General features: G+C 45.5%; 1 protein-coding gene across 1 annotated transcript; it reads left to right on the top strand.

The window, feature by feature from the left end:
- The first annotated feature begins 586 nt into the window (after positions 1-586).
- LOC142870944 (coiled-coil domain-containing protein 162-like) lies at positions 587-14,883 on the top strand. Its single transcript, XM_076003072.1, has 8 exons — positions 587-741; positions 3,402-3,554; positions 3,801-3,932; positions 4,899-5,051; positions 6,815-7,024; positions 8,548-8,668; positions 12,676-12,803; positions 14,728-14,883. Exons 1-8 carry the CDS (start codon positions 595-597, stop codon positions 14,851-14,853), a joined length of 1,170 nt encoding a protein of 389 aa, XP_075859187.1. The 5' UTR covers positions 587-594; the 3' UTR covers positions 14,854-14,883.
- Positions 14,884-18,425: the final 3,542 nt, after the last annotated feature.

Here is an 18,425-nt window from a genome sequence, read left to right as displayed (position 1 = left end):
ATTTGTTTGTGTCACCTGTAGAAGTCCCATCAATGAAGGTCCACTACAGAAACACCTGAGGAGTGTGCTTTTTTTTTTAAAAGCAATTCTGCTTAGAGGGCATTTTTTTCTTGAGTTTTTTGGTTGTTCTTGTTATTCTTGTATTGGCTTTTTGTTGAGTTTTTGTTGTTATTGTGGGGAAGGGTGTTGTTTTTGTTGTTTGTTTTCTTTGGGGCCAGTTAAAGTACATTCCAAAAAAGAAGGGATATTTGGGCTAAGTGCCAAGGGAAGGCCAGTTTGGAGTTGGAAGTCAAGACAGTTGAAGTATTTTCTTCAACTAAAAAGTGCTTAAATAGTGGTATTCTGGGGTCATTCACTCCCCAGCTCGTACTGAGTGTGTACTAGTGTCTGACACTGTTTGGGGACCTTTGAATCAACATAGAGTCTTCTGCTCACATTTATGCAGCAGAATGTCACTTCCTTCATTAGGTTCTACACAGACGTGCAGATTCAATACTAATCCATAAGCAACTATTTTGTTGTAGCAGTTTGGAATTCCTCAATTGTTTTCCGTGTTTATATTTCTGCTTCTAGGTTGCAGAGCTCAGTCACGATATGATCATGGAAATCACTGCTCTGAGGGCCCAACTCACGGACTTGGAAGAGGAGAATCTGAATCTCAAAAAGCAGATTAGAAAAGAAGTCCAAGAAGAATACGAAGCATTGGTCCAAGCTTTGTTTGTGACCTGTTTACACATAAAAGTGAGCGTCATGTGTCGAATGTCTAGGCAGCCCACCTGGGAGCGGGCCGCACACCTCGGGATCAGTGATAGAGTGGGCTTCGTGGTAGCGAGAGATTCTTAGGCCCAAGAATTTTCCATCTCTAAGCTTTCGCTGCAGAGGGAGAGTCAGCAATGGGTTGTCATTATTTTACCATGATAGACACTGAATTTTGGATAATTTAGCTGTTTATTTTTCACACTCTACTGCCAGTTGCCATTGTCGCCATCTGTTGCTGCCGGAAGAAAGGGGGTGTTCTGCTGCTCCAAATCCCCAGTTTCCACCATGGTTTTATCTGTTGAGTGTGACAACCCAAACGGGAGAGCACAGTGTCCTGGGCCAGGCCAGATCCCATGGAGGTAGCAGCAGGTGCCTCCTAAGAGCTCTCTGAGCAGATTCAGAATTTGAATCAGCTTTTGGAGATTTTTTTCCAACCCTCAAAATGCCTGCCAGAGTTTCTCTCACATTTGGTGTCAGGGAGCTGCTGACCTGGCAGTGAAGACCCACCCCGGAAGGGAAGTGATGGGGCGCCATTGGCCTGTAGCACTGCAGAAGCCAATTGCCGTCATATGATGTCTGAGCAGCCATAAGATCGATGGCCCATGTCCAAAATGAGCCATCAGGGAGCCTGGTCCAGCTGCCTCACCAGTGCGAATTTCAGTACAAACCTACCATCCCCAGCCCTGCCCCCTTCCCTGCTATTGGATGTGCCCCAAAGCCAGCCCTATGTAGGTCCTAACCTCCTAGTCGCTCCCTGGGGGTCCCACAATGGTCCCTAGGGCAGTTATGTTAATAGGAGCTTCCAACCAGGCCCACCTCGGCCTGGTTATTCCAGAGAGGATTGGAGATTTCTTCTTACTTGCAATGTATAGTGCTTACAAATATTAAAGGATCGAAACCAAAATGTACTCGGTCTGGTGCTGCAGGAGAGAGATGAGCAGACAGTGAAGGCTGGAATCTGCCAAGTGACCTTTTTGAATTTGAGATTATTGAGAATTTTCTTAAGTTCCTTCTAGCTTCTGCCAGATTCCTGGATAAAAAGTGGACTCTTCACTACTCCCAGGCTACAGTAGTTCTACCAAGTCCCCTAAAGTAGGGAATCCCTGTTCCACTCTAGGGTCCCAAGAAGGTGGTGAAGCTTCTGCTGTGTGACCAGCAGCCAGGCTCCTAGCTGGGCTCTGTCCTCCTGCCTTCCTCTCCGGGGAAGCAGTTTAGAAGTGGGAGGACACCCCTACTGCTACCTTTCACCCCAAGGACACTGAGTGTCTTGTCTTCTCAGGCTGCTATAACAAAATGCCACTGACTGGGTAGCTTACACCACAGAAATGTATTTTTCACAGTTCTGGAAGCCAGACGTCTGAGATCAGGGTGCCAGCATGGTCTCCTCCTGGCATACTGCTGGCCACCTTCTCCCTGCATCTTCACATAGCGGACAGAAAGAAAAAGATCTGTCTCTCTCTCTCTCTACCCCCCTTCCTCTTATTACAAGGCCACAGTCTTATCAGAACAGAGCCCCACTCTTATAACCTCATTTTAATCTTAATTACCTCCTAAAGATCCTATCTCTAGATGCTGTCACATTGGGGGTTATGGCTTCAACATACAAATTTGGGGGAGACACAATTCCGTCCACGACACTGTGTGTGCAGTTGTACTTACCACTGATCAAGCTGTTATTATCAAAAGCCATTAGCCATAAGCCACTCACAACAGAATATTTCAAAACGAGGATTTTGCTGGATCCTAAATAGAAAGGCAGCCAACCCGATTCCTTCCTCCACTTTATCTATATTTAATGGAGTTCCTGGGTGGCGGCTCATCTACAGCATCTTGTCTGGTCAGATTCTGCTCTGAGTCAACCTGATAGCAAAAATCCTCACTTCAGCTCTCCAGGCAAATCTCACAGGGGTAGTTTGGTCAGCCAGTCTTCTACCTGTGCCTCCCACTGCCCTGCCGGCTCTGCTGGCCTGGGTGTTAACAGGAAGGCAGGCTCTAAGACGTCAGCTGTCCAAATGAAGAAGCCCCATTGACAAAGGAGAATGTGAAGTTTTCTGGGAGTGAAAGAAACAGACAGAGAGACAGAGCAGGGCCAAACAACGTGGCTTTATTGAGCACTCCTGGGCAAGGTTCGAGGGTCCCAAGAGTGGGGGGGGGGGTTGAGAAGTCCTGCCCGTTTGGAGGGGGTGTGGGCCTTTATACTGTTTGTGGCAGGCTAGGGACTTTTGGCGGGAAGAGCTGGGGATTTTCCACTGTGACCTTTGGCAGTTATTGTGAAATAGGAGGGGTTGGCGGTATTTGAGGAATCCAGGAACCAAAAACTTTCTTCTCTGGGTGGACATCCAGGTGTTGTTGTTCTCAGTGGGGCCTGGCAGTTGTCCTTGGTGGGTCTGGTCTCATGAGCCTTTTCTTTTTGATCTAGGGAGGGGAGGGGGACCTGCCACCAGCCTTACAGAGAACACCCGCAGGGCTGCTGGTGTGACCTCCACAGAATGTGTGTTAGAACCACTGTCCAGGTGGATGATATTTCAATGTGAAATCACTTCCAAAGGTTAGGTTTTAGAAAGCAAAATGGCTGTTTCTCCACTGCCCTCCACTCCGCCCCAATCCATTTCACTTCCTTGACTTGAGTCTGCAATTTGCAGGAGAAACTGGAAGAGAATCAGCTTAATTTGCTCCAGAATGTGTGTGAGCTCATCGGCGAAGTGAGAACAGAAGGGATTGACAATATGAAGGACCTGAAGAAAAAGTGGGGCTCTGCCAGACCTGACAAAGGAAGGAAAGAAAACCCAGCCAAAGTATGTGATTTCATTTAGCACCGGGATCTCAGCATTTCATCCCAGCATCTGACCCCACTGTTCACCCCGTTAACACTCCGATCTGATGTCCCCAAGAAAGCATTGCAGCAAGCATTTTAAAGGGGCTCTGGGACTCCCTGCACAATTGTGTCATCTTCTGGAAGGCGTGTTTCCGAGGTTAGGATTCATAGCCTTCCCGGGGAAGTGTTGGGGGCAGCCCTTTCTGAAAGCAAGCCTTCTTTGCAGGAGCTGCTGTGGGTCTTGCAGCGGGACAACTGCAGCCTGGCCGCCCTGGTGTGCAAAGTGAGGAGCCTGGGTCGCTGGAGACTGGCGGTGCGGGAGGCGCACTTCCGGGCCCAGCTGAGCAGGGCGGAGAAGGTGAGCGCTGGGGAGAGAGGCCCAGCCCGGTCCCAGGAGAAGCTGGCCCCATGCAGCCTGCTGCACTGGTGGCACCAGTGACAGGTGGCAGGGCCAACCATCCTGAAGGATCTGACAACTGGCAATTCTTCCTGGGAACAGGCAAGGTCAGAGCCCTGGGAGAAATGGAAAAGAGGCAGAAGCAAGTGACGAGGGATGGCAGATCAGAGAATTTAGCACAAGGGGAGTGAAAAGATGGAAGAGAGACCTCACCAGGGCTGAGGCTGCTTTGTCAAAATGCTGCATTTCTTTAGGTGTCACACGTGATTATCCGAGGAAAACGAAGTACAAAAGTATAAATGGAAAATCTGCCTTAAAGCAAATTGCAACCAAAGCACATATGGATAGCACTTTGGAAACTTTCACTTACCGTTTCTGAAAGTGTATGTGGTCTGATCTGTCACACTATTCTTTTTTTTTTTTTTTTTTTTGAGACAGAGTCTCGCTTTGTTGCCTAGGCTAGAGTGAGTGCCATGGCGTCAGGCTAGCTCACAGCAACCTCAATCTCCTGGCTCAAGCAATCCTCCTGCCTCAGCCTCCCGAGTAGCTGGGACTACAGGCATGCGCCACCATGCCCAGCTAATTTTTTATATATATATATTAGTTGGCCAATTAATTTCTTTCTATTTTTATAGTAGAGACGGGGTCTCGCTCTTGTTCAGGCTGGTTTCGAACTCCTGACCTCGAGCAATCCGCCCGCCTCGGCCTCCCAGAGTGCTAGGATTACAGGCGTGAGCCACCACGCCCAGCCTGTCACACTATTCTTAATTAAAGTCATGGAAGCAGTTCCCTACAGGAGCTCCCTTCTATTAGTACCAGAAGTTTGAAAGAAGGGCGGATGATGAAGTAGTTTAGATACTGCTTATGAAGCTCAAAACATAGAAAGGAAACTTATTTCCTCCCTTACTGTGTTTGGGGTGTTTACAGGAATCTATTCAAAGTAAAAAAGAGTGTTTGAGCATCAAGCTGACAGCAGAGCAGGAGGCGGGTGTACTTCGCCAGCAGTTGCTGGCCCTCAGGCAGGCCCTGGCCAGGGCGCAGGCCGACAACGTGAGGATGTGGAAGCAGCAAGACGACCAGGTAACTGAGCCTCAGACCCCTCCCTCCCTCTCTTGGAACATGCTCTGCAAAGGCGAACGTGGCAACTAGAAGTGGCACCATGGCTGCCAGCAGCAGTCACCAAAGCCACACAGATGGCACAGCCAGGAAAAGATGGCTCGGGCTCGGGCTTCCCTTCTTCTCCCTCCTTTGCAGCCCAGAAACCAAAGGCAGTGGCCAAAGGCTTTTGTTCTTACTTGTATTTGGCTAAGATGATAAAATACTACTCATAAGCAAGATCATTGTCTTGTGTGTATGTGTGCGTGTGTTTGTGGTGTATATCCGTCAGCTTGAGGATCTTTGTGACCAGCGGTGTCTTGGGATCCTGGACTCTGCCTTGAACACAGGCCTTTCTTGGCACAAGCACACTCTCCGTTGACAGCAGCTCTGCACGTACAGTGTGCCCAGCCTTCATTATTGTCCACCAGACAGAGAATCTTGAGTCCTGTCCCCATCAGCCATTAAGTCCTATTATCAGAAGTTACTGCTGCTCAAAAGGGGCTGGCACCAAAGTTAAGGTGTTTTGAATCTAAGCTTTTCATAACTGTGCCAACCCTCTGAGGATGAATGAAGCAGAGAGACTCTGGGTTTAGAGTGAGTTTAGATAATAGCCTAGGAAAATTGGACATATTTAAGCATGAAATAGAATTTGTTCATCTTGGACCTTAATTCCTCCTTGATCATGCACCAGGTGAGTTAATTGTGTAAAGTCCTTGGAAAACTTTAAAGTCACCATACAAATGTGAGTAATTATTAATATTAAAATTAAGTATTGATCATCTAGTACTTACGATGCTACTTATTAGAAAAACTTTAGAACAGAACCAAATTATCACTACTTCTTTCCTTCTTTAACCATCTAGAATCTGACTTCTCTGAAGGTATTTTGTAAGTCAAAACAGAGCTGAGGCTGGGTGTGGTGGCCCACATCTGTAATCCTAGTACTCTGGGAGGCCAAGGCGGGCGGGTCAAGGTCAGGAGTCCAAGACCAGCCTGAGCAAGAGTGAGACCCTGCCTCTACTAAAAATAGAAAGAAATTAATTGGCCAACTAAAAATATAGAAAAAATTAGCCGGGTATGGTGGCGCATGCCTGTAGTCCCAGCTACTCAGGAGGCCTAGGCAGAAGGATCACTTGAGCCCAGGAGTTTGAGGTTGCTGTGAGCTAGGCTAATGCCATGGCACTCTAGCCTGGGCAACAGAGTGAGACTCTGTCTCCAAAAAAAAATACGGAGCTGAAATCAGACCCTCCCTTGGCCACTCAGTGTATGTGTGGCGTGACCCTGTCGCCTGGTGTTAAACCCCTCCATTGCTATCTCCTGATAAAGGCTCCATGACAGTATGAATGTCATTTGTCATAGATATGATTATCAAGTTAGTATGCTAATTAACATACACATTATTATCAAATCTTGGTGTTAATAACACCAAACCATTTGGTCTGGTATGGCCGCACAGGGGCACGATCACTGCCTGGCTTTTCTTGTCTGTTCTGCTCCCGCCTGACTATTGTCGCAGGACTTATGGCACAAATGCCCGGCCGGGCTGGGTCCTGGTGCTCTTGCTACTGGCTGGCACAAGACAGAGTAGTTGGGTTACATCACCGAGAGCCCAGCCCAATACACTATATAGCTCTGCCCCCGGGCCGCAAAGGAGGGGCTGGTTACTGTGCTGTCCAACCTCCCCTGCCTCCTGCTGAGAAGGGCTCTGTGCCTGTGTCATTTCCTTTGGCTGGTTCCTACCACAGGCTCAGCGGCTGAAGGAGTTAGAGCACAGAGTGACCCAGGAAGCCCTTACCCGGCAGCAGCTGGATGTCATGAAAACATCCATCATGGAGAAGCTCCTGGAAGACGTGGGGCAGAAAGAGCAGCAACTGCAGCTCCTCACGGAGGAGGCTGAGAGGGCGTCTAAGCTGGGCCAGCTGCAGCAGAAGAGGATGAGGAGGGAACTCCAGCAGGTACGCTCCAGCCCCAGGGAGCGTCCATTCGCGCACACCTGGGTGTCCCCGCAAAAGCCATTCCACCCTTCCCTGCTTTCCCGCGCCTCTCGCCTGCCCTCCACAGCAGTGTTTCTCAGCCTCCACAGCTTCTAGGAATCCCAGGAAAATGGTCATATTTATAGCCACACTGGGGTGATTGCTGGGCGAGTGATGAGAGCTTGATGGCCCCCTGGTAACATGCTTGAAAAACATGTTTCCATCCAGCTCTAATCTTTGAACTAGGACTTTTAGAAAATTCCAAGAAGCAATCTGGAAAAGCAGCAAGTATGATGGAAGCTATTATGAGAAATTTGATTCAAGTGTTTCTGGAATTGCAGAGACAAAACTGAAAGGCAAAAGTGGTTTGCAGATACAATATATTATGTTAAATTTACCCAACAGCAAAAAGAAAAAAAAAGGAAATACTATTTAATGTAGATGTGGATTAATGCAAGTTTCAGCAAAGCGGACCACAGAATGTGGTTCGATAAAAAAAGGAAAAAGAAACAGTTCCCTGCAGAGCAGGCACTTTCCGCATATCCACTGAATGAGTAAATCACTTCATTCATTCACCAGTGGTAACAGGAGACAGAAATCGGAAAGTTAAATTATATTATTTGTCAAGTGTTTCAAGTGCTCGCTTGAGGCCAGCAGTTCAAGCTCTGACCAAGAGTGAGACGCTGCCTCTACTAAAAATAGAAAAATTAGCTGGGCAAAGTGGCACATGTCTGTAGTCCCAGCTACTTGGGAGGCTGAGGCAGGAGGATCACTAGAGCCCAGGAGCTTGAGGTTGCTGTGAATGGTTGCACTCTAGCCTGGGTGACAGAGTGAGACTATCTCAAAAAGAGAAGAAAAAAACAACAATTAGGAGATGATAAATTTAAAAAGAAAAATGCCTGTGATTGATGCAGAGGAGATGCACATTGGGTTCGGGGACTCTCTGGCTGGGGCACCGAGGGTTTTTGGTGCGAGGGGACAGCTGCACAAGCGATTACAAAGGCTGCCTCTGGGGAGAGGCCTCTGTCAGGCCTGGGAGACGGTGCTCAGGCAGCCCCAGCAGACGCTGAACTGAGCGTGGAGATCTGGGAGGGAGATCAAGTCTTTCCTCGGCTCCACATTGTCCAGGGCTTTGCAGGTCCTAAGCGTAGGTGCCGTGGCTTGGCCTCCAAGGTCCCAGGTGAACTGGGCTCTCACTCCCCTCTTCCTCTACCCATCTGGTGAAGTAAACATGAAAGACAGAACTTTGTGAATAAGCTCCTAGCTGTTGTTTCGTAATAAGGGATTCCAAGGGCTGCCTCTGTTCCTTTTGGGTTAAGTGCTTGACCTTCCTGAAGCTCTTGATTCTCCAAAGGCTAAGTCCAACCTGTCTGGGACTTCAAGAAGACCTGGTTATCTTCCTGGGGTAGCCTGGACCCACAAGCTCCCTAGGAACGCCCCGTGAACTTAGGAAACCGAAGTGAGCACCACGAAACGTCTCTGCTTCTCAAACACTGTCCCCTCAGGTGAGAAGCCGGCTTGCCCAGGAGCGCAGCGTGAAGCTGGACGCTTTCCAGCGCATAGAAGAGCTACAAAGTCAGCTTAATGACGCTGCGCGATCATCTGTCCAGATGAGCTCACCAGGAGGTAAGGATATCCCTTCCTCTGGCTAGGAAAGTCTCCCAGTCTCTGGGGTCTGCACTGAAGGAGGGTCTTGGTGACTAGCAATGACAGCTCAGCGATTACTGAGTGGGTCATCCATAACGTTTATTGAATGAATGAATACACATGAATGAATATACCTCAATTCTGACTTATGGACAGTCAGAACTTTCTACTTCAGTTTGCCTTGGAGGTCTGACATCCTATACTAAAAAGTTTCAATAATAGAATCTAGTCCCAGGAGTGTGTAATATACCACTTAAAGAATATTGAGTCCTTCACTAGATTTTGAAACATCTTAATGCGTTGGGACATCAATGACCACGTTTCTCTGATGTTATTCATAAAGTACATTATGATTCTTGGATGCTGGGAGTCCTGTGAAAATGGCAATCAGAATAGTCCCCTGGTAGTACAGCCAGCAGGCAGCGTGGAGCAGACGCCAGACCCCAGGATGCCCCTAAATGAGCTTTCTCCTCTATAGGAGGACTAAATATTATAAATTCTGAGTTCTCCTCTAGGTCTAACTATGAGAACTATCACCAGATATCCACAACCATGGTTGGCCGAGTGTTATGATCAACCAAGTCCCTCCTTTCCTGTTTGGTAGTCTGGTGGTTGAGTGTGTGGGCTTTGGAGTAAGGCAGGCAGAATTCAAACCCTGGCTCTGTCACTGCTGACTGTGTGAACCTAGGTTAATTATCATCTCTGTAAAATGGGAATGCCCACCCCAAAGGTTTGCTCTGATGATTAAATGAAATCATGCACGTCTGGCACTTAGGACAGAATAGTGGCACGTAGTAATTGTGCAAATTTTAGTTACTACACTTACATACATGTGTTTGGTCCTTTATCTACGCTTCCTTTTGGCTACTTACCAGGATGGATGAGCTGAGGAAACACAGTCTTTCAGAAGCAAAGTCAAAGATCAAGTTATTTTGGGTTTACCAAGAGTAGAGCTGGGCTTGGCGGTAGAGCTTCGAGGGCCCTTTTCCCTGCTCTGTGTTGCTGTCTGGCCCCGACAGCGGGGGTGGGTGTCCCCTGCCCCAGCCCAAGGACAAAGAGGATCAACAGTACCCCAGGGCCTTATTTTGACACTGACCTTGAGCAGTTCTGCACCTCACATTGTCCTCTCCACATCCATGGGATTTTCTCTCTCCCTTTCCCCTCTGCCTCCAGCCTGCCCAGGCATCTTTTTAATCCCTGTCTGGGTTACTGTGTCCTAGTGAACTTCCATCCACGTCCTCCAACACCTGCACATTTACCACGGAGAACCAGAGTGAGCACAAGGCAAGTGGGGGAGACCCTACTTCCCAGGACTGGGGGTGGGGCAGGAGGGAAGGGCAGCCTCTTTCCCAGGAAGTAGAAGTAGAAGTTACTGCCAGGCCTCAGCCCCCATCTGCTCTCCTCCGCAATGAGGGGATGGCCAATTATCACCTCCACTATTAGTGCCAGAGGGTAAAAGATCAGCCATCTTCCCACCCTCCTTCATCAGCTGTTGTCCTGCTGGAAGTGACCCAGGGCTCTCCTTCTGCGGCAGCTGCAGCAGCTACACCCCTGCTTCCCACATCAGAAGCACACGCCGTCAAGGGGCGAGCTCGCTTTACTTGGTATTGACGAGGCTTCCCCCAGATCTTGCAACTCCTGAGAAATTATGATTTGTGTTAGAGCAGTTATTCTCGAAATGCTTAAGGAAAAAATGAAACCAATTGGTTCATAAAACCGTGGTGTGCAGAGTGGACTAGCTAAAGGTGAGGTGGCTTGATCCAGGTTTGAATCACTTCATGCGGACAGGCTTCGCTGTCTCCTGTCTGGAGACAAGGCTCTGACAAGGCTGGGAGCAGGAGGGAAGCAGGCCCCTCGGGAAGCCAGGTGCCTGCCGCCCCTGTGGGCTCCAGCGTGGCCAGGCTCAGCATGGCAGGAGCAGGTGTGGAGAGGAGCTCTGACTGGACCGACTTGGGCCGAGTTGCCAGTTTTGAACAAGTCACCAAAGCCAGAGACTGAGATGTCTGGAGGGCTTAGGCCCAGCTCACGCATTCTCCCGGGAGCTGAGATGGAAGCAGCAGCTCTCTCCTCCTCGCCACAGAAACTAAACCCTCCTTGTCTCTTCAGATTTTCATGCACTCTCCTCCCACCCCTCAACCCTTCATCTCCTACTTGACAGGGAAATTAGAATCCACTGGGAGGGAACTCCCTCTCCTTGCTGTCTCCTGGTCACCCCCGTCTACACTTAGCCCTTCTCCTACCTCCCGTGCACAGGGAAAAGGCGCCCTGTCTCCTCCCTGGGCCAGGCCTGTGGAGAGGAGCCCACAGGCTCCTACCTGCTCAGGGGCCTTGAGCTATTCTTCATCTGTTTCCTTTCTACAGACTCATCCTCCCACCCATGCATCCTTCTAATCACACAAACAAAAATTACTTATGGGTCATGGATGTACCAGGATCACAAAATCTACTGGAAAATAAAAACCTCCCTTGACAACACATTCCTTCTCCAGCTGCTGGCCTTTCTTTTCAAAGTCACACTTCTTAACATAGTTGCCAATACTCACTTTTGTCATTCACTTCACTGTGAATTAAGTATTCAGTATTAAGTATTATAAGTTATATAATACTTAATTCACTCTTCAGGCCATATCTGTTAGGGTTAAGTTAGGACATACAAAAAATTAAATAAAAAGTAGCAGTGGCTTAAAGAATATGAGAAGGTTATGTCTAATAAACAAAATCCAGAGGTAGGCTGTCTAGTTGGCTATTGTGGTGGCTCTGCTGTCATCGGGAAGCCAGGTTTCTCCCTGTTTTGCCATTCTCAACTTGTGGCTTTCACCTCCTGATCCAGGATGGCTCAAGCTGTCTGGCCAACAGGAAGAAGGAAGGCTACAAGAAGGGTGCTTAAAAGACACTTCCTGGAAGTCACATATGACATTTCTGCATATATCTCATGGGCCAACACTTAGCCCCAACACCACACAAAGGAGACTGGGAAATGTGGTTGTTATTCCAGGACACCGCATGTCTAACAAAAAATTTAGAATTCTATTGCTAGCAAAGAAAGGGCAGAGTGGCAGTTGGAAGCCCAGTACAGGTCTCTGCCACACCACCAAAAATCTGATTTGTATCGCCACCACTTCCTTGCAACTGACCTTGCCAGGACCGACATGTCTTCTGTGTCTCCAAGTCCGATGGACACTGTTGAGTCCTCACTTCACTTCTTAGCAGCATCTGAAACAGATGACGACGACGCCTTCTAGAAGCTCGCTTTCCTCTGTGCTTCCATGGCACTGTTCCTTGTGGTTTTCCTCTTCTTTCTCTGGCTGCTTTTTGAAGTCTCCTTTTCTAGTTCCTCCTCCTGCATCTAACCTCTAAACGCTAGAGCTGTTCAGGCTCTGTCTGGCTTCCTCTCCTCTCACCTTGCATGTGGTTTCTGGACAACTGCATGAGTTCCCACAGCCTTAGTCATTGTTTGCTGAGTCCACAGCTTGAAACTCTCCTCTGCCCTCTACACCCATGCATCCGATGACGGCTTGACATCTGCACTCACAAGTCTCTGGCTTACAAGTTAACAGGTCAAACGGAACCATCTTCCTCTCCTCCTTCCGTGCTCACTCCTTTTAGGGCCGAGAGAGGTGCTGTCCCAACAGATGGTATTGCCAGATATCCAGTTGCTTGAGCCAGAAATTCGGAAGCCATTCTTTCTCACCCTATAAATCCAGTTAATTATCAAGTATTGTTAATTTGAACAGCTCTCAGTCTACCCACTTCCACCTACCATAGTCCAAGTCTCTCATTATCTTCATTTTTATTTAGTCATGTGACCAATCCTCAGGCAAAAGATTATCCAGATATTGATGTCTTTGCTCAAAATTGATGAAGCTGAAAAGAAAAAACTGATGAAACTTGATGAGATGTCCATTTTAAGCTCTAAAATTTTATGAATTAAATCTAGGCCTATACGTTGCAATGAGAGATATAATTTAACATTTTTAACTTTATAGGTTTCATATCCCAGGCTCAATACTCCCTAAGTTCTGCTTCCATATCATCCAGATACTCCCAGCAATACTGTTTAAAGACTAATCTCACAGGCAGTAAAACAACAAGAAGGATTCCAAGGCCAAAGACTGTAAGTAATGATAAGTTTGATTATATGTATGGAACAATGAAAAATTTAAATCTGGCATTATGGTTTTAAGGTCACTTCAAACTTACATTAGAAAAATCACATATCAGGCTTTACCTAGGTGCTTTGGATCTGGATAACAAAATTCTAAAGTTGAAAGAATTAAGCTCAATAATAGCACCTGCTTAATTACAAGTCAATAAGTAGGTCCATACCAACACCTTGCTATGTTCAATCACTGACTTTCTTCTTTTTTTCCAATCATCTACAATACTTATTTAGTAGCATCAAATCCCTTATCTGAGTTCCCTGACAGAGCAGAAATAAAGAGTTTCAAAAGTCATTTTATTAATTATTATTATTATTTTAGAGACAGGATCTCACTTTGTCACCAGGTTGGAGTGCAGTGGCGAGATCACAGCTCACTGTAACCTTAAATTCCTGGGTTAAAGTAATCTTCTTGCATCAGCCTCTGAATAGCTAAGAAAATAGGCTTGCACCTACTTTACCATGCCCTGCTAAAATTTTTATTTTTCGTAGACACAGGGTCTTGCTATGTTGCCCAGGCTAGTTTTGAACTCCTGGGCTTAACCGATCATCCTACCTTGGCCTCCCCAAATGCTGGCGTTAGAGGCAGGAGCCACCACACCCAGCCAGAAGTCATTTTAAAACACGTGAGAAACCTACCCTCCAAGGAAATTCTTGGAATGCAGATTAACACATACTTGAAGAACTTTTTTAAGGTTTCAACTTTTGATTTATGTAAAACAACATTCACATCCTCTCTCACTGCCTTCTGTACATTACGCTAACAAGTATTTTACTCTTTGCTCCATTACCTTTCAGAATCCCCTCTAGAGATTTATATATCTAATCAACACATTAAACAATTTCTCCCCTTACCTTGAGAAAAATTTGCAGGAAAGGATTTAATCATTCCTTCAGAGAAAGTGGTGCCATTCTAAGAAGTCATTTGATAGTCTAATTCTGCAGCTGATGGTCTAGTAATTGAACCAAAAGTTGCAGTATTTCTAAACATGCAGTTAAGAGAGGGAAAAAGCAGGTTGGGAACATACCCAGTTGAGATCTTGACCTAGTGAGGGCCACGCTATTAGTGTCCACCGTTTGCCTCACTCACCAATCTGTGCAGTCATCTTTCCCCAGAGTGTGAAGTTCTAGTCCATGTCTATTTGTTCGTGCAAAGGCCTTTTCCAAAAGGAAGCACAGTTCAGTTTGTATGTGTGGGACCCCAAGGGCTTCCAAGATTCCCTTCAACTCCACTTCACCCTGAAACCTCCAAGTGGTGATCACAACTTTCGTGGTTGAAAAGGCTGCTAAATAGCTAAGTGCATTAGTGAAGATTCACTATATTTGAGAGGTTTAGGAGGGTGATGGTCCAAGGCTAAGTGTTTGAGGAACATTGCTCTACTAAATAAATAATCCCAACAGTGAAGTATCTTGTAGGCCCATTGGCTTGTGTATGATATAGGAACCCCAAGCAAAAAGCTTCAGGGCCAGGAAAGACACCAAATTAATTGGGACCTCTTAAAGTCTGTGTAATGTTTGACTTCTTAATCAAGGCTTATAAGACAAATCAGGTAAATACTTATTGAAGAGGAATTTATACCTGGCTGGAATGTCAGAACATAATTTTCTAAAAAATAGCACTGCACTAACATAAATGATAAAATATTAGGGAACGTTTTATTACTCTAGATACGGGATGTCTTTTCTTCCTCAGTTGGAAATGGCTTTCCATTGGTGCATTTATTCTTGACCAGTTCCCTTGATGTGCAAGAAAGCACACCAAATGGCCAGACCCAGAATGAGTCAATGATCTCCGTCTCATTAAAAACAGTAATTTTTTTATAACAAACTATAAAAAACCACCTTCTTAAAGAACAGTAATATCTACTTAATATTACAGGTGCCTATTAAATACAAAAAAAGGATTGATGATGTTTTCCTACCGAGTGTGGCAGAAAATGTTGAACTTCCAGCTTTTCAAGTTCAAACAGCTCCATCCAGAATCCCATTCAGACTTGACTGGTAATCATATCTTCTTTTTCCAAGTTTTATTTCCATGAGCATTTTATAAATAAAAATGACTATAAACTCTATTAAAGCTTATACCTAATTTTTCTTAGCCATACTTAGAAGATAGTGTTGAAAGATTGAGCTGAGTACATCTCAAGTGCCCCAGGTGAAGTAGGGTTTGGCCCTAGACTTTAAAACATAAGCATGGATTTGCATCCTTACAAGCCATCCCTTGTCTCTGGTCAACCAATAGCCTTTCAATATGAGTTCCAGAATTACTAGGTAGCAAAGATAGAGGGACTTACTGCTAAGCACTGTTTGCTAACAAGTGAAAAAACAGAGTATTTGAATAGAGATTAATCCAAATAAACTTCAAAGCATTTGTTTCACTCAAGAAACAGTATTTGCCATCCTCTACAAATAAGTGTTTCCATTTTTCCTACAAATGCCAAAGCCTTCCACAGATTAGTAAAGTCCTAACCCAAGTCTTTTTTTGTTGTTGTTGTTTATACAAGAAAATCTATCTTGCGTAAAGCAATAAATAAATAGAGGGATGGAACAGAATAGACCAGAGAAACATTTACATACATAAATTTATATGAGATATGTGGCTTTTCAAATTAAGGAGAAGGTTGAGGCTAATCAGAATAAATTATTACCTTACACCATACACAATGAATCCCAAATAGATTAAAGATCTAGATGCATGTGCACACACACACACACACACACACGCACACGCACACGCACACACACACTGATTTTTTGAAGCAAAATATAAAAAAGCAAAAAGCCAAGAGAAAGATTGATAATTTTGATATCAAAACTAAAACTTCAATATGTTAAGATACCTTGCCAATTATTAATTTATTACATCTCAGCTTGAGTTCGCCCTTTGTTGTCTGTTCTGCAATAATGAAAATAGACCCTGTAATAGAGCTGGAGCCCATTCTACTAAGTGAAGTATCCCAAGAATGGAAAAAGAAGCATCACATGTGCTCACCAGAAAATTGGTTTCACTGATCAACACCTAAGTGGACATATAGGAATAACATTTATCGGGTGTCAGGCGGGTGGGAGGGGGCAGGAGGGGATGGGTATATACATACATAATGCGCACCGTCTGGGGATGGTCACGCTTGAAGCTCTGACTCAAGGGGGGAGAGGGGGCAAGGGCAATATATGTAACCGTAACATTTGTACCCCCATAATATGCTGAAATAAAAAAAAAATAATTAAAAAAAAGAAAATGGACCCTGTAAACATTTCCTCTTTGGCAGCTGGCAAGATGCTAGGCTTTGTCAGTAGAGGGTGCTGGAGGGATCCTATAGGGCCGCAGCCAGGTGCCAGTCCGTGGCCTGTTTGGAACCGGGCTGTGCATCACTGCCTGAGGTACCCCCCCTACACGCCCCACCCTGTCTGTGGAAAAATTGTCTTCCATGAAACCAGTCCCTGGTGCCAAAAGGCTAGGGACCGCTGCTATAGGAGGAAGAACGGTTGGATCTCCTTGAGGAAGGACCCTACACTGTTGCTGCAGGTACATACTGTGAATCTTCCTCCAAACCTTTTCCTAAGGGACCTACAATCAGTTGCTAAAATGACTGTTCTTCAGAGTAAATGAAATACGCAGACATTTTGGTGATAACTAGACACTGGCTCTAAATTAATGCTAATTCCTGGGGACCCAAAACACCACTGTGGCTCACCAGATAATAGGAGTCTTAGCTCAGGTCTGAATTACAGTGGGACCAAGTTGGTCCATGGACCCAAAACCTGTGGTTTTCCACAGTTCCTGAAGTATAATTGGAATAGACATGACTTGCAATATGAGAATTCTCATATTGGTGCTATGACCCATGAGTTAAGAAACAATTATGGTAGGAAGGGATAATTGGAAGCCCCTGGAACATCCCCTCTCTATCAAGAAAAAAACCAGAAGCAATACCACAACCCTGGGGAAATTGCCCTGGGAATTAATGCCCCCATTAAAGACTTGAAATAAGCAAGGTTGGTAATACCCACTCCTCCACCGTTTAACTCCCCGCTTTGGCCTACGCAGATGTCTTAGAAAATGACTAGGGAGCATCAGGTCCACACTCTCATGAGGTGGTGACTGCAATTGCAGCTGCTTTCCAGATTTAGTATCTTTACTAAAACATATCAATATGTCCCAGCACTTGGTATAACAGTTACTAACTTGATCCCTTTTGCTCTACATCGATTTTCAAGGACCACGAGAGGCAGTTTACTTTTAGCTGGCAGGGCCACAGGATGTGTTTATAGTCTTGCCTCAAGTCTTTGTCCATTCTCTTGCTCTCTGCCATGATATAGTCCACAGAGACCTTTATCATCGTCACATTCCACAAAACAGCACATTGGCACACTATAGGGATGATTGGAAATGATGAGCAAGAAGTGGCAAGTACCTAGGTGCTTAGTAAAATATATTAAAAAATAGTGGGTAAAAGAGCCTCCCACAACTCAGAGCCCTTAACCTCACTGAAGTTTCTGGGGTTCAGTGGTTTGGAGCATGTTACAATATCCCCCTCCAAAGTGAAAGATAATTTGCTGCACCTCACACCATGTACCATGATCAAAGAGACATGATGCTTAGCAGGTCATTTTGGGTTTTGAAGGCAATGCGTACCATATTTGAGTGTGCTACTGCAGCCCATCTACAGAGCCACTCAGACAATTATCATTTTGGAGTGGGGGCCAGAGCAAGAGAAGGCTCTGTAGCAGGTTTGAGTTATAGTACAAGCTGTGCTATCATGTGCGTCTCACGATCCAGCAGATCCAATGACACTCAAAAGTATCATGGTGTATGGGGACATTGTATGGAGACTGTCAAACACCAGTAGGAGAATCACAAGGCAGACCTTTAAGCTTTTGGAACAAATTTATGTCCTCTTGTGAAGATGACTGTTCTCCTTATAAGAAATGGTTTCTGGCTTACTACTGTGTTTTGGTAGAGACCGATTGTCTAACCATGGGATAACGGGCCATCACGTGGCCCTAGCTTACCATCAAAATCTGGGTGTAGTTAGCTGGCCTAGTCATAAACGTGGACATGCACAGCAACAATCTATCATCACATGGAAATGGTCTACAATAGACTTAGCTTGCTCAGGAAGGAGGCTCAGACTCTTTTAACACCAACTCCTGTTTCATTGCCTTCTTTCCTTCCATCCATATGCATGGCCTTCTGGGGTGTTCTTAACAACTGGTTGGGAAAGAAAGAAAGAAGAAAGAAAGAAAGAAAGAAAGAAAGAAAGAAAGAAAGAAAGAAAGAAAGAAAGAAAGAAAGAAAGAAAGAAAGAAAGAAAGAAAGAAAGAAAGAAAGAAGGAAGGAAGGAAGGAAGGAAGGAAGGAAGGAAGGAAGGAAGGAAGGAAGGAAGGAAGGAAGGAAGGAAGGAAGGAGAGAGAGAGTGAGAAAGAAAGAAAGAAAGAAAGAAAGAAAGAAAGAAAGAAAGAAAGAAAGAAAGAAAGAAAGAAAGAAAGAAAGAAAGAAAGAAAAAAGAAAGAAAAAAAGAAAGAAAGAAAAATCAAGCCTGGGTAATAGGCTGGTGGTAGGTTGATTACATCTCT

This window comes from Microcebus murinus, chromosome 5 (assembly GCF_040939455.1).
Source record: "Microcebus murinus isolate Inina chromosome 5, M.murinus_Inina_mat1.0, whole genome shotgun sequence".
NCBI lineage: Eukaryota > Metazoa > Chordata > Mammalia > Primates > Cheirogaleidae > Microcebus > Microcebus murinus.
This window is presented reverse-complemented; position numbering and strand designations above follow the sequence as displayed.